The 16,972-nt window shown below is 48.6% G+C and overlaps 1 protein-coding gene across 1 annotated transcript in view; it reads right to left on the bottom strand.

Annotated features, from left to right (window-relative positions):
• Window positions 1-9,271, bottom strand: part of SORCS3 (sortilin related VPS10 domain containing receptor 3) — a 323,256-nt gene extending 313,985 nt beyond the window's left edge. Inside the window, exon 1 of the mRNA XM_075504060.1 lies at window positions 8,669-9,271. Coding sequence (XP_075360175.1) covers window positions 8,669-9,271 — 603 coding nt within the window. The remainder of the gene's footprint in view (window positions 1-8,668) is intronic.
• Window positions 9,272-16,972: the final 7,701 nt, after the last annotated feature.

The following is a 16,972-nucleotide window of genomic DNA, read 5'->3' on the forward strand; positions in this document are numbered from 1 at the left end:
TTGTTACAGACTGGCGTAGTGCCTGAAGCAGTGCCAAAGCACTTGCTTTTAGGATCCTGAGGCCTTTAGCCCCTCATTGACCTAAGTGATTTGCTGTGGCTCAGTCCTAGTTTTTCCAAGTCCCAAACATCCACTTTAGTCCCAAGGACACCAGTAAGTGCAAGCACTTTTCCCAGGAAGAAATGTTGTTTTGTCCCACCATGCAGTGGCTGGGATGAATTCCAGTCCCTTCTGTCCCCAGTCCACTCACAAGCAAGAAAAGGAGAGGAACAAAAACACTAAGACTTGTGCAACATCCTCAAGTTGGTCAAAATATTGTGGGGTCCCAAGTGGCAGGGACCTGTCAGGACAAGCGTATCCTCTGCAGACCAGGCACCCGGGAGAGAGGCCATGAAGCACAACTCCCCTGCCCTCACCTACCAGCTGTAACTGGTGTAGGAGAGGGAGAAGATGGGCAGCAAAGTGGGTCTATCAACAGCTATCCTCGGGGGCTAGTCCCGGAGACAAAAAGGGGCACGGCAGCTGGGGAGGTGGAGAGTAGACACTGCTTCAGGCCGGAGCAGCCAGGATTCAGATGGCTGCTTCCTGGCACCGTAAATGTTAACATCATCCCTTCTCCCAGCCCAGCAGCTCTGCCAGCAGTTGCTGCGGGGATGCTGGTGGTTTTACAGGCACATGAGTCAGGCTGGAGGGGACCGGAGCGGATGAGAGACCCCGGCATTGGGACTCCCATCTTCAGGAAAAAGCCTGGCAGCAATTAGAGACGACGCAAAAGGGAGATAGTATCAGCTCCAAGCGGGTGTGAAATGCTCTACTACGGCCGAGTGCATGCTAAGACTATTTTCCTCTCTCGTAGAGGGAACCCCAGACAGCAGGAGTTTCACAGAGTCAATGACTCCAAGCAGGTTTTCATATCAATATTTCAGCAGCGTCTGTCTTTCCAGCGTGCATTTTCCAGGGCCCAGCTCCCCCTCCCCACCCGTTGCAGTATTTTCCTTCCTTTAGCAAATGCCCACGCTCCCTCTAGCGCCCGGCTCTGCTTTTCACACACCAGCAACCCGGCACCCTTTCCTACAGCCTGCACCCCAGGGTGTCCAAATCATGCTGGAGCTAATTAAAAGTGATGCTATTTTGGGCACAGAGGCTCTGTAGTGCTCTGCAGATCTGCCTGGCTAGCGTTTGTGTCGCATATCTGAATACAAAGGGGAGAAAACAGAGCGACAGCCTCAGTGTCGGGGGCCCTCCTTGAACAAGAGGGCTTTGCCAGTCCTTCCAGTGGGAGAGCAATCAGGTCTCCTTCAGGACTGAGAGGGAGGAAAAAACAGAGAGGTTTGATTATTCAGCATCAATCTTTTCTGATTTTTATTGTATGCTGGGACTCTGCTGGCCACGAGGCCTGGGAATTAACCCTAAAATTTCCATAGCAGGTTATTTATCAAATGTGTTTAACACCCACATAGCCACGCTCTTCAAACATGCAGCAAACTTTATTCAGTTCCATCAGTCTCACAAAACCCCATAAAGGCAAGATAGGAAATACTGCCATGCCCTTCTTTTTGCACAGAGGAAACGTTAACAACGATGCTGCAGTTTTCCCTGGACATTAAGGAGAAGTTAGGATCTGGGAATTTGTTTGCCTTGGATTCCTGCAGGGAGTTTAAGCAAACCAAGAAACTTGCATGCGAAGGTGTGGCTTCAGCAAAGCAGTATTTTCCAACTAAGGGTTATTTCAGCTTAAAACCCCTGCTGGGCTCTGCCAAGTACGTCACCAGATCAGTCCCCAGCATGGCTTACACTGTAGGTCAAATTCCCACCTCCCAGAGCCAAGCAAGAGAGGGAAGGGCTGTAAACAAGAGAAGGAAGCTCATCCACCCACAGCCCTGTGGCTGTAACTCAGAGAATATGAAGGGCCCACAGGTCTCCTTGCTGTACTGCCCCGTGTTTCCTCACCTCTGTACTCATTCTTCGTTCCTACCTTGCACTTTTCACTGCTGTAGAATACTGCAGGTTGAATTCTCAATTACAGTAAAGTGGCCTAGATCAATCCTACATCAATTTACACTAAGGATCCAACCAAATACTTCGCTGCTTTGGGGACTTTCTGCATTTACAGCATTCAATGCTTCACAAGGAACATGTCATTTAATTTACTGCCTTGATTAGAGGCAGGTTGGACTCCACACCTTCAAACACAGATTCTCACTGGAAGCTAAACTTGACTGGATCCCAGCCAAACCCAAGCCTTAACTCCATAACTGACAGGTTTCCGTGCAATTGTGCTGGAATAAATTCCAACCATGAGCTCAGGCTTGTCCTTCAATCCTGAAATAAATCTGGATTTGTAAGAGAGTACTGACTCAGGCAAGTATGTACTGCTCTCCTCCATTCTATCTACAGACATCCAGGGAGCTTAAGGAGCATGACACTAGGGTATGACTTAAGTAAATTCTTGACTGTTTGCAAGACTGGCTTCCAGTATCCTTTTGTACAACCAACATTAAAGATCATTGCTCCTTAACCTGTGCTTTGCCCATTAGACAACACTGCTTTCGTACTTTTTGTAAAATCTCTACTACGAATCCAGCTATAAATTTGGAAACTCTCAGAAAGTTTCATCTTCCCACAGCCCTGCATTTAAGAAAATATTTGTCGCATCCCACCTCCCTTTTGGGAAAAATTTCTCCTGCCTAACATCAATTATCTGCTCAAACCCATTTTCAAAATACTTTGTCATCTAATTGGATTAATGTTTTCCATAAAAAAAAATAATTAAAGAATCACATAGCTGTTTCTGTTTACATTTAAATCACTGTGAAAGCTTAGCCACAAATCCTAGGCCTCATCCCTGAGCATGAAAAAGCCTGAGTATTGAGGACTGAAGGGAAACTGCTGACAGGCACCTAGAACAGGAGCAGTTCTGGTACTGAGCTCTGGGCTACAAGAAGTTCGACAGCTTGCTGCGCTAGGCAGGGTAATGGCCGGGGGAATCTGCCAGCTTCACAGGATCCACAAGCAACATCAAGGGCCGTCCACTGGACATCAACCTGACTTTGCAATGAAACCAGTCTGGAGAGAAATAACCCGGAAAATATTTTCCAGATGCCTTCTTCCTGCTCTACTGACTCAACACAGCCATAAAAGCAATTGCCATGCAAGAGTTTTGTTTTTATTTCCCCATCTTCTATTTGAGTATTAATTAAAAATGGATTGGCAAAGTCCTGGAGAAGGACTTCAGTGGCAAACTTAATTACTAAAGGTAGTGGAGAAGTGGAAATGCATCAAGACTTTGTGACACAGCCGGCCTACCTTCAATGGCAATGAGACGGCAACATAGCCAAAAGCATTTGAGAAAGAAACAGTCTAGAACAGCAATTAAAATATCTACCAAATGCAGTGCATTTAATATGATTGCTCTGTCACCATCTTGCACTCTAGGAGTAAACATTTTAAACTGAAATCCAACTGGTCTGTTGGAGCAGTTACCCATGGCTGACAACTGAATGCAGCATTGCCTGCCTAAAGATTCATTTTCTCCCCTTCCTCCCTTCCAAGCATAGCAGTCTATTTGGAATTGCAAATATTGCCCACCTCGTTCTGCCCATCACACATTGCATTGCTAGGCATCTTAATGAAAAACTACCTGGCACACAGCAAGCCCATCAGCCTCCCCAGCTTGTAATTCGCCATGGGAGTGAGTAATGTCTCAGCATCAAACCACCAGTACATTAGCAGATCACACCAGAACACTGCCAACAGCATTCAGAAGAATCATTCCCGGAAGAGACAAGCTTCACTGCAAGAACTGGTACAACCTGCTTTTCACTGCCAGCCCTCAGAGCTTGCACAGGGTAAAGGAATAGGAGCAGTGGTAACAGGAGGAAAAGAATCACAGAAGCCCATTCAGAGCAGGCTTGTCACCATCAGATCATGTCTACGTGAGTCTTGAATATCTCCAAAGATAGAGATCCCCAAAACCTTCTGGTGCCTTGCTGCACCACTTTCTCTGAGAAGAAACTCTTCCTAATGTCCAATCTGACATACGTTGTGGCCGTTGCCACATGTTATATCCTCTTCACCCAATACCATAAGCTGCATCTTCTTTCTAACTCTACTTCAGGTGGCTGTAGGCTACTGTAATACTATTAGCCTCCTCTTTACCAGAGTCTTCTCCCAAAGACATCTCATATTCCCAGTCCTGGAGTGAATCTCGCAACCATGTTAACTCTAGAGATGACAGCCACAGGCTGACCAGACCTGTGGACAAAACAGTGTAGCATGGCTGACAAGATAAAACAAGGCACCAGTCCAGTCTCTCGCCAGCTCTCATACTGCCTTCCCCAGCTTTCAGAGCCTCGATCATATTATAAGCATCAATGCAGTTGCATGGTCTGCACAAGTAGCAGCTATATCACCTAGGCACACTACCCTTCTCCAGGTTTATCTTCTGCACTGCTGCACTGCACTGAGATAAAAGCATGCACTGCTGATATTTTTCCTATAGCATGAAAAATCCAACCCCTAGGATCATACAGGAACTTAGCCTGGCTGAAGCAACGTGCAATACTGCACATGCCTTAGGCAAATGCCCTCTCCTGCTCTTACTGTGGCATTATAGTTCATTTCCTCAACTTGATGTCTGGAGCTTGCCTCTGGTTACTAGAAAGCCAAGGACATGTATACATGGGATAGCTAAAGCACACTATGATCACAAGCTGAGGCCTCTCCATAGATAATGGATTGAAAATGTCTTCTAGAGGTTAAAAGAAAGCTAAAAAATGTGCATCTTTGCTTCTTATATTGAAAAAAACCACCCATAACACCACAGAATTTGAAGCACTTCCATCATGGAAAAAGCATGGACAGAATTAAGTACTTCCTATAAACAGCTGCATTCATCAGAGTGACAACTCTGAAACCTAATGACAACAGTCCCCGTTTACCATTCCACTAGTGATCATATCAGGAGATCAATCTGAGTAAGTGTGTTTTATCCACGGTAGTTTGTTGAAATCTCTTGAAAAAACTATTGTCAAGAAACAAGATAGCGAGATTTAACGCTGTAACAGCATTAAAGGTCCTGCTACTTATTTTTGCAGGTCCTTATCCTAGAAATCAGGGAGAGAGGAAGGAAGAAAAGTTAATCTGAGGAATCAGATCATCTTCACAGGAAGGTTGGAGAGAGCATCTGGTGAGCAGAACGAGAAAAAATTCATGCAGTAACATAACCATCTAGAGAGTGGGAAAACAAGTGTAGAGGATACAACTGCTCACCGAATGCCACATTTGTACACAGTGTGTGTTCAGAGAGCAATGGCTCTCTTCTGGGAATAATAGTAGTTTTCACTAAAAATTCTCCTTCCTTCAGAAAGGCCTTAGAAAGAAAACATTTTATCTGGTCTCTACCAGGTCCCTCAAGAGCTTCAATGACCTCTCTCAATAAATGCTTCTATTAGGGCAGACTGACACTTGAAGCCCAAGTACAAGTATCCTTTTTCTAATATCAGACCCACTGAATTAAGCCAAGTCCCCTTCCCAAGAACACAGAGAACACAAACCTCATTTCTACACAGAAGAGTATTTTTGCATTTTCCTAACAATTTCCACTTGAAGATCTTCAGGTATTGTACAAAGCAGAAATTAATTCTGCTCCACACCACCACTTTGTGGTAGCTAAGTAGTACTATCCTCATTTAACATGGAAGAGGAGATCCGGAGAGGTTAATTGTCTTTCCTAAGGTCACAGGAAAAGCCTCTGGGCAGGACAAAGCAGAGAACTCAAATTCCCCAATCTCACCAGCCTTTTGCCTCTATCCTAATCCTGACCTCACTATCTCCAAATGGAGAAAACAAAAGTTTGTTGCCTGGAAGGAATTATTGTTTAATAAGTTAAATTGAGATTTGAGGGACGTGGGAGAAAAGGGGGGTAGGAGATGGAGGGGGAGTTGCTCTTAAAATAATTAAAAAAAAAAACACAGGAGGTTTTTAAAATGCTACGTAACAGGACATGCAGCAGCTGCAAAGATCTCCCTTTTGTGGAGTGTCTGTAGGTCTATATGTCCCAGTAAAAAAATGATTTTTTATTACCATGCTTTCCTCTTCTTTGCAAATGCATTCAGTTGTTAGGAATCCCCCACCACTAATGCCTGATTTGAAATATACTCCTTCATTGCATGAAATTTGATTGATTATGTTTTTAATAAATCATAGGAGACAAAAGCTTGAGTTTTGAAGTCTGTTCAAGTAACAGGGAATTGGTAAAAGCAAGCTCTACGCCTCTACTGCTTTGGTAGCCTGAAAACAATAGCATACAGACATGTCCTACCTGCTCTCCTAGGTCATCTGGCATAATCATAACACGAGTTAATATCTTTTGTCCATTTTCAGTACACCTTCCTGCTGTTTTACTGTGCTTTTCAGTACACCTGCTTACTGTGACCTAAGAAAATATATGCTTTGAGGTGAGAGACTGGGAACCAATGTGGCTGGCAAAAGAAGCCACACCGTTTCCCTGAGTGACCTTGGGCAAATTGCTTGACGTTCCTGTGCCACAGCCACCCCAACAGCAGAATTAGGTAAAAACTGAACTGCAGTAGAAAAACAGGCGTTGGATTCAGCCTTCTTTGCTAATAAATGAAGGGACCCAGGTTCAAGCATTTAACTTTCCCTCTGCACTGTTTAAAAAAAATCCAGTTAATCACTAAATGCAGTGTTTTCTCCAAGAGACAGGAGAAAAAAGTCCCCAGATGCTGAACCTCATATTAGAAAAATCACTGAAAGGTAACACTAGTCTTTATTAACATGCTTGCTTCTCCTTCCTACAAACACCACACTGGCAATAAACACCAGTCTTTTGCTTTTGCTTGTGCTTTTGAGTTGGAAGCTTTCAATGCATGGTATCTTGAGGTGCAAAATCTTAATGCAAAGTCGTGAACAATCGAGACGTTTTCCTTTATTACCCTTCTTGTCACCTGGAGTTAAAGAATAAAGGAAACTAGTTATTGAAACGGCATATTTCTATAAAAGAAACCAAGGAAGGAGGGAGAATTTTGTGAAAAATCACTTTCTGACCTGCACTTTAGAAAAAATAACCTTTCTTTCCCCTGCAAATGCCTACAGAATGAGTTTTCTTTGCTACTTTAACCAGAAATACTCAAAACTATTGGAAATCCATGCTGGGAAGGGATGGGGGAGGATTTTAGCTTCTTTTGCTCAATACTCCTTGATTCAGCACCAAAATGAAACAAAAGAGAGGGCATATAGGTTGTTTTCTTCATTACATGCCACGTTATATTAAAAATAAATAATCCTAGAGATAAGTGTAGTGCTAAATTATACCATGCAGCTGTTTTCTCTTGAATGTTTGCTTTCATCTTTAATGAGAGTGGAATTCATGTCTGGCAAACACAACTGCCTTTAAAAATTGGTTAAATCAAAGTAACATCTACATTGCTGTCAGAATTATTGCCTAAGTAATAATAAATAGAGAAGAAAACTTCCAGTCAAAAAAATAAAGAGGTGGTTGAATTGCACATTATGAAGCTATAGCTGATGCATAGCTAGATAGCCAGGCAGATAGATAGATAGAAAATTTGCTTTTTAATGACTAATCAGTTTCATGAAGAATGTATCTGAAAATCCAGCTGATCTGTTTTATGCTGTTAATTGCTTTATGCCCATTTCCAATAGCGGCAAAACAATAAAAGAGGCATTTTCAAGGCACTGACAAGCTATAATAATCAGAATAATGGGAATTTTGTCATCAGACATAAAGGTTTCCCGGAGCCCTTTAAATTACGCCTGTTCTCAGACTTTACATCAGAGGGGAAATAGTATTTCTGATACCAAGTTAAAAGAAAATTGAAGTTCTGTCCACAGCCATCTGCCGGGCGTTGCGAAGCAGAGTGCGAGGGAGGGCCCTGCACTATCATGGCACGATGGTGTGTGGGCTTTCGGGACACCCCCCACACGCACACACAGTGCACACACAGTCCCACAGACTTTCAGGGACACCTCAGCTACTCGTTATTATTCACTACAGGGAAAAGGCTTGAGATGCCATAGATTTTTCACAAACTTTTCGCTGTGCTTGCACTACCTGCCTCCTCGCAGAGCCCCTTAACGTGCTGGGGGCTTTCCACCCCTGAATGAATTAATGGGATCTCTCTTGTCACCAGCATGCAGAGCGGGGAACGGGAGGCCTTTTCCTCCACCACATCATTCATCCCCTGGCACAGAGGCAGCGAAGCGTGCCGAGGTGTATATTACATACGAAGAGACAGAGAGAAAGGGGACCCAGCTGTGCAGGCCCATGGGACAGACTGGAGCGGCGAGCCGGGGGTCTCCCCTGCGCAAGGGAGAAGGCTCCGGCCAGCCCGGCCCCTTTGCCGGCGCTCCCATCGCGCTGCCCCGGAGACCGCAGCTGTACCTTCGGGGGCGGGGGGGGGGGGAAAGGTGCTCCCATTCTCCTTCGTCCCTGCCCAGGAAAACTTTTCTCTTTTTCTGCGGCCATCGCTCCGTGTCCCCCTCCCCCTGGCAATGCGAGCAAGGTGCCCGCCAAGCGCCCCTCTCCTCCCCGCAGCGGCGAGCGCGGCACCCCCCGCCGGGCGGTGGGCACACGGCTCCCTCCCCGCCAAGCCCAGCCGGCCCGGGGCCATGGGGCGATACTCACGCTGCTGTTGTGCCCGGACCAGTGCACCATGGCTTGGTTGTGCGCCGCATCCCCGGTGAGCGCGAAGGTGGTGGTGCTCAGCCGCAGCTCCTCTGCCCCTCGCAGCCGCGCCGCTCTCCCCTCCTCCGGCGGCCCGCGGGGCTGAGCCCGGGCGCCGCGCTGCCCCTCGGCCGCGGGCACCCCCCGGCCGCCGCCCGCCGGCAGCGCCCGCCGCCCCTCGCTGCTCCGCCGGCTCCGCGGCGCCGCCGGGCCCCGGCCCCCGGGCGCGCCGCCGCCCGCCCCCGCCGAGCGGAGCGCCGCTCCCCGCGGCCCCGCTCGGCCCCCCGGCTCCCCGCCCGGCAGCGGCTCCGCGGCGGCCGCCGCCCCGGCCGAGCCCCGCGCTCGGCCGCCCGGCCAGCTCCGTAATCCTCGCGGCGGCGGCGGCGGCGGCTGTCGCTGCTCCTGCCTAAGGCGAGACGAGGAGGGCGGCCAGGAGGGCGATGGAGACGAGCAGGATCTGCAAGTTATTTCGGCGCCGGTGCAACACCAAGAGAGAAGTAAGAGCCATGTCCAGGCGAGAAAAACGGTGTGGCAGGTCGGAAAGCAGTTAGTCCCCTTCTCCATGCCTTTGCGGAGCGAGTCGGGGGGCTTGGAGAGGGAGGGGGGACGAGGCGCTGCGTTTAGGGCTTTTTTTTTGTTAAGGAGAAAGGGGCCGGATTCTAATTATAATAATTCTTATTTGCAAAAGGCTCCTCTTTCTCTCGCTCTCCTTCTTTCTCTTCCCCCTTTCTCAGCCTCTGAGACGATGACCAGGAAAAAAAAAAAAAAAAGAAAAGAAAAAAAAAAGGAAAGAAGGAAAAAAAGAGAAAAAAAAAAAACTCTCTCCCCGGTAGTTGGATTCTGTTCCTTACTGTTGGTGGATTTTTTTTTTTTTTTGAAAAGTGCTTTTCAGTGAAACTGTTCACGTTCAAGGATTTGATCAAGTGAGAGGGTAACACCACACGGGGGGAGGAGCCCCAAGCCTTGCCAAGCCGCCGCCGCCGCTGAAATACACCACCGAGTCACCAGCCGCGCTGCGCCGCGCCGCCGGGGGCCGGGAGCGGGGCCGGGGCCGGGGGCGGGAGCGGGACACCGCGCCGCACCGAATCAGCTGGAGCATCACCCAGCCTTTTCTCCTGATTTGGTATGTGTGCTCCTGCCTGAGACAAAGCAGCCGTCATTCACGGTTTCTCCTGGTGTATATTTACATATACTCGTATGTAGAGCAGTGTGGGTATTCCTCAACCTGTATATATACATGCATATGTACGCACAAGGGCTAGAAGTGGTAAGGGGCATAAGGAACGCAGCTGGGATGAGCAGCTCCTGGGTCACTCCCCGTGTGTGACAGCGTACCCACGGACTCAGCCATCCAGCAGCACCGCTCCAGAGCCGGCTCCGGGCATGAGGATGTGTCCGTCCCGAGCGGAGCCTCCCGGCCGTGGGAACCCGCGCGTGTGCGTGGGAATCCCAGCAACCTTGCCACCATCCGGGAAGGGACACTAGCAGGATTTATTTGGGGGGCGAATAACCCAGAAAGGGCAGTATCTGCAGGCAGCCCACTGGAGCATCACCTCGGGACCGGGTCGGGAGAAGGAGCGAGGAGGAGATGGCTTGCTTTAGGTCATGGCAGTGCAGCGCTCCCGCTCCCATCGCAGGGACGCAACATTTCCCCCGGCCAGGACACCCGCGTTCTGCTGGCAAAGCCCAAGGAGCTTTGCAGCTTCGGCCCCCGGGCAAGGTGTGAGTAACCGCACGGTGCGAAGGGGAGAGGGCAGGCTGCCGGCTCCCACGGCTGCGGGGCGTCCCCCATCCTCCCGGGGGTCGCCCTTGGTCATAGCCATCCGTGCCTGTGCCACGTCCCTCCGGAGCGATTCATTGCAGCAACACGTCGGCACTTTCCCTTCAGATCAAACCCACGGTCGACCTTCTCCCGTTCTCCTCCTCCCTTTGGAAAGTGTCAATAATTAGCATTATGTTGATCGTCCCACCCTCCCACTTACCACATCAGCCATTCTTTGCCGTACAAGGACGGATCCACCAACTACACGGCTCTCCCCGCGGTATCTCCCCCCCCGCCAGTCCCACAGCGGGGACGGCTCAACAGTTTCTCCCGCCTAAGGTGGGTCTTCCAGCCCGGCCGGGAGCGGAGGGAGAGAGGGACAGAGAAAGGATCGGTGATGGGAGAGCGGTGGGTTTTGCTTGCCAGCCGATGCCCCGCGCTTAGCCCGCTCCTGCTGCAAAGCGTCTGACCCGGGCTGGGGAGGTCCGTGCAGCCCGGCTGCCGCTGGGGAGAGCGAGAAGCAAGTTGGAGGAGGGAAGAGGGGGCTGCAAACACCGCTGGCTGGTGCAAACGGTGGGAGCTGTCGCTAAATGGTTGTCCTGCGGGAGTGAAAAGAGGGTCCGGGGTGTCAGCCGGTCTGCAGAGAAAAGCGCTAACAGCTCCGGGGAGGCGGGGGGGGGAAGGGGTGCAGAGCGAGCCGGTGCACGGTGCGGGCCCCTACCCACGGGCACGGCCCTGCCCATGAGCTGCAAACCCCGACGTAGAGAGGGAAAGTGGGAGGTGGGGGCAGGGGAAGCAAATCACCCGCCCCCAACCCAACGGATGTTATTTCTGGATTGGAACCGGCTCCTTCTCAAACTACGCTGCCAAAATGTTTAGGAGATGACATTTCATTTGTGTGGGAGCAGTGACGTGGGCCTCAGCCAGAGCTGATCCATAAAACCGCGGGCGAGGGGATCGCACAAGTTACACACACCTGTGGCAGGCGCTGCTCTGCATGCACAGAGCCGGGCAAGCCCCGAGACTGCACCCTCCTGCTGCTTGGTACGGGGAAGGGGCAGGACCCGTACAACACAGTACGGGGAAGGGGCAGGACCTCAGCTGTCTCCCTAGATCGACTGCTGCAAGAACAGTGTCCCCAGGTACGTGGCATCAGCGGCGCGCATGCCACCCCTGGATCTTGCCGTTGCTATGCACTGTGAAGGGATGCACTGCCCACCGAATGTCATCCTCCTACAGTGAGTGACACGTCCTCCTACAGTGACATGCAGAACTTGTCCTTACATTATGATTAAAGTTTCTCCAGTTCCTCTGGACCCAGCAGCAGCTCACTGCTGCCCCTGAAGAGTTCTGCATGTCCAGAATCCCTGTCATCACACAGTAAAAGCTACCATGGGGCTAGCAATTGCCACTACTTAGCCATTGTGCAGTCCACCCAGTCCCATTTATCTTCTCAGCCTTGCTGGACACCGTTTAAGCCCTAGTCCTTGTTCACACCTGGATCAGACATTCATTTGTGCAGCATCATCCCTGACTTCATGACCAAAACCCACCCACACCAAGACAGGTCTGGTGGACACATCTCCTTTCCCAAACCCTGCCAGCACAAGGCATTGCTTTGTGTCCACCACATTGCTTTGTCACCACAAGAGCCCAGCTGTGCTGGACATGGCATAGAATATGATGGGCTTCATGCACCGGTGTGTTCACCAACACTTTCTTTAGGGCAGTACTTTCACCACCTCAATAGCAGGTCTCTCCTATCCTGCAGACTGAAGAGCTGTTACTTGCAACTAAAATCACCCTCTGTGAGTATCATCCACACCTGCCACACTCAGGGACAATCCCAGACATTCAGTTCATACTAGTCAGCAAGATTGCCCCAGGCCCTCATTTCTCAGACAGATACCCACAGGAAGGGTTGGTGTTTCTAAACAAAACCCTGAAAACCCTTCATCCGTGCCTGCTTATTACTGTTAAATAATAACACGCACCGCTGAAGTCCCACTGATGATGTGGGACCGTCTATTAAAATCTTCCTGCTCCGAATGTCCCAGCCTTTAGCAGAGGCCTCAGTGTCAAAGAGAGAAGCAGCAGTGCTCTCTAATCCCTTTCCTTCTCCAGAAGACAAAGGTAACGTGAGCAACACCCCCATCTCCTGCACGATCCGCGAACTGCGTGCCCATCACCAGCACGCAGGAAAGGGGCTTTTCCAGTTTGTACCATCCCTGTTGCAGGAAATCAGGTTTGCTTCAAAACCTGGCCTCTTGCATGACACGCTGACAGTGAGGATGTCATTTGACAACCCTAGATTTGCGCAGTCTATATCCAAGAATAGAAATGGAATAGTCCAGCACCATATCCATTACAGGGTGTTTTAATCCCTAGTCTAATCCATTACAATCTGCTTTAATCCCTACCCAGCTGCAAACATCCATTCAAAGAAGCAGGGGATGGTGTTATATTCTGTTGGACCATGTTGATTTTTAATTGATGCAAGGCAACCATATGCCATAACACCAGGCAATGCAGTAGATTTCTAAGTGAGCAAGTAAGTAAATGTTCTGGAAGGCAAATTGTGGCACAAATACAAAGTAGCAGACATGCCTATAACCAGGGGGGAGCTGGGTTCAATTAAGGAGAGAAAGGCAATTGGGGGAGTTATGTTTGTTTGGAGGGGATGATTTGGATGGAAGAAGTCTAATGACACTATCTAAAGAAAGAAACAAATAGAGCCTGGCGATCATTTAATGTCAAAGCCTTCTAAAGCAGCATCGATAATTTGGGGTTTTCATTTTTTTTTCCTATTCTGTGTCTTCCATTTGGAAAAAAAAAATTATGAAACCGAAGAGTTAACTCCTATCACACACATCGATAACTTCACCATCACTACCTCCACCACTGGTTGTAGACCTGCTCCCCAGTATCCCCATCCCTTGTTTTGCCCAGCTCTGCCCATCATTGCTCCATGCCCCTCTCCTCCAGCAGGACTGCGCACAACCAGGCCTCCCTGAAGGCCCAGAGGGTGTCTCCCAGTCACTATCACCCCAGGAGATTTCTGAGTGGGAGCTGGAACCTTACTTGCTGGAACCTGAAAGAAAGGAGGGGAGAGAGTTGGGGAAGAGATAATAAGAGGAAAATTTAGAGTGGGAAAAAAAGTAATGCCCCAGCTACCTGGCACTCTCTTCACACACATACACCCTCCCCTGAAGGTCTCCCACACTACTCAAGCTCCCCCAAGGGAGGAAATCCCACACGTACTGAGAGAAAAATCAATGCTTGCTTCAGTTAACTTTAACCTATTTATTATGTGTGAGACCAGCCACTGGAAAACAAAGCCGCTCTGTGATAATGCTGTCTTGTTTACTAAGGGAAGGCCTGAATCTACCTAAACAAAAATCATTAAAAGCTCAAGTGTCCTTATATCCTCAGACTAAATATCACCTGCAGGCAGGGCCCCACCATTTCTGCTGGTACCGTACTACCCCCATTATGGGACAGATTTTCTCCCAGCACAGCCAGTCAGGGTGTGCAGCAGACAGTCTGCCTCTGAAGCACAGCAGGCCCATGGCAGGGAGCCTTTGGCATTGCCAGACTTGCTGCAAAGCTCCTAAACAGGGGCTGCAAAAAAACACTGTGTAGATGCTGCAAGAGGGAATCTAGCTCCTGCACTAAATGACGAAGTGGGAGTCCAGCAGCCCAGCACACAAGCATGCAACATGGGTACCACATACCAGCATGCCAAGGGAAGTGTTTTACACATCCTGGGTCATGGGACAGTGGTGAGACAATTTGATCACAGCTGATCTTGGAGCAGGGTTCTCACGAAGTAGTGGGTCCTCTCACCGCATCACAGCACCACTATCCTCTTGCTCAACACCATCCACACAATGCCCCAGCACAGGTAAGGGTGCCACAGGCCACACTGGAACTGCAGCAGGTAGAGGCTCAGCAGAGTGAAGAACCACTTCTGCAGATCTCACGCTCAGGCTCAGAACTTCACCAGCGTGAAGAGATGCAATGCCAGGTTCAGTGACCGGCCTTGTCTGCATCCCTCCTTTTGATTTTTTCTATCCAAACACCATGTCTGTGGAGGCAGAAGAGCCCCTTTCATTCAGGAACGCTCAGACAGCTCCTCTATCTTCACCCACTGCTAAGGCTGCCCAAAAGGTGCACAACCTGCACAGCACACGTGAAGGACTTGGCGATGCACAGAGAAGGCAGAGGTGTTTTGAATGCTCTGGGGAGATTCTGCATGTTTTAGATCATGCTCCTAGCTAATGTTGGGTTCTGGTATTGGTCCTAAAGCCAAGATAAGAAAATCCCCTTGCTGCTGATAGTCAGCATCATCAGGAATGCCAAAGAGCTTATCAGAATGGAATGAGTGCATGGATTTGCAGCATATACAAAGATAAGTTGTGCAGCACACAAGTTCACTGTGTTGAATTCACTGTATACTGCAGGTTGCATATATTTCTATCTTGGAGACCCCAGTCAGAAATACAGGACTCCCTGTCTCCCAGATTTCAAATTGCCCAGGACCACAGTAAGATCCCAGATTTTCAGAAGCATTTGCCAAGTTTTGAAGGTATGCTACTTAGCATCACTTAGAAAGCTCTGGGTCAGGACATTCAAACCTGCAGTTCCTCTTTGTCTTCTGAATTCAAAGAGCTCATCTAAAAAGCTGGGTCAAACTGTGCCACATAGAATGAAGAGAGGCATAATCATGGCTTAAGATGTTATAATATCCAAGAACATGCTATGAGTACCAAGATACCCATTTGGAGAAAATCTGATTAAAAACAGGGAATGTGACTAATATTCACATGGTCATTGATTCAGAAAGAGTAAATGACCCTCATCTCCCTTCCTGTCCCAAGGTATGCCTCAGTCTCGCAGGTTCCATGGAGAAAAGGAATCCTCCTTACAGTTAGAAATTTTGTGCACCTCTCATCAGCTTTTCACTTCTGGTTGTTAATGAAGCCTCATGCCTATGATCGTTTAGGAGTGGCTTTTGCCGCTAAGAAGCAGAGCACAAATACTGCCTTGCTGTGCAAAGAGAGTCTTTGCAAACGTGAAACGTCCCCTCTGCTTGTTTCACTCCTTCCCTAGGGCATAGCGGGACCTGGAAAGGTTCAGGTCTTCTCTTCAAGACACTCACAACAGGACAACAGTAGCTACAGCTACTGTGTTTTCAGGGGCATGAAGCTGTTTGAACAGAGCAAGGTTTAGCACAAACAAACTTTTGGTAGAAGGAAAGCACAGCGCTAAATCTTGCCACCTCTTGCTGCTGGGTAAACACCCTTCAAACACCCTTCCTGTTGTGCCAAGAGAAGAGGTATACATCCTTAGCCACTGTGCCTGCTGGAAGCAACCAGTTACCATCCAGTTCTGTCCTGCTGCCTGAGCTGTTACACGTTAACACGTGTAACACGTTACAGTAACCCACGGTGACCCACGTTAACAGTCACCAGCCACTTAAAGCATTTCAGCTACTCCTTATTTTGACTGAAACAGGTTTGGGATAACAGAGGAGCTCAGCTGGCATATCTGAAGGTGCAGTATAAAGGTAGTTTATGACTGTACTGTCAGAGCAGGACTTGCCCCGCGACCCAAGCATACTTTGTATTTAAACACAGGCTTTGAGTTGGGGTTTAAAAACCACCCGATTTCACTAGTCATTGAGGTGAGACCATTTCAGAAGTGACGAGCATTTATACAGCCCTCAAAAATAGGGATCTTGAGAGGTCACATAATTCATTTACCTTTCTCTAAAACAGACTCAACTGCATTTAAACCAAAGCACAGTACAATCTGCAAATCACAGCTAAAATAATAGGATGAGTCTCAGTTAAAAGGGAGAGATTTTTGAAAGATGTGAAATCAGCCAATGAAAGATGAATTGTGCTCTATGAGACTCAAGCTGTCCCTCCTCACCCTGCATTGTGGTGGAAGGTCTATTGCCAGAGCCCGTCTCTCCATCCTCTCAACAATCCCACTTAAAGATATCAACAGCTAGTGGCTCTAGGTGAGAGAAAGAAATGGAAAATATCCCATATTCATCCTGTATCCTGATGGGACTCCTCAAGTGCCTTTACCCTCTCCTGCCCTGAACATCTCCTTAGGCTCCAAATTTCCAAGGTTTCACATGGTTTGTAGGCTCAACAAAGTCAGCTGCTCCCACTTCAGTTCAAAAAGATTAAATTTCCATAACTCTCAAGCATCTGCTGGTTGGGACCCTACTTACATACCAGTCATTGAAGAAACACCAAATATTATTAGGTGTAACTAAAGTTGTGTGGGGTGTGCAATATCACTTGTATTTTCCTGGTCCCCACCAAGGGATGCTACCATCAGAGACCCACAGATTTTTGTTTGACACAGATTTCCCTTCCACAGGAGTCCTAGGACTGTCTTACTGCAGAGGTCACTGTTATGGTCCCAAGATTGCAATAGTGACATCCCTAAAGCCCATTAAGGAGTAATTAGCCCTTCAGGACTGT

Source organism: Mycteria americana, chromosome 6, assembly GCF_035582795.1.
Source record: "Mycteria americana isolate JAX WOST 10 ecotype Jacksonville Zoo and Gardens chromosome 6, USCA_MyAme_1.0, whole genome shotgun sequence".
Taxonomy (NCBI): Eukaryota; Metazoa; Chordata; class Aves; order Ciconiiformes; family Ciconiidae; genus Mycteria; species Mycteria americana.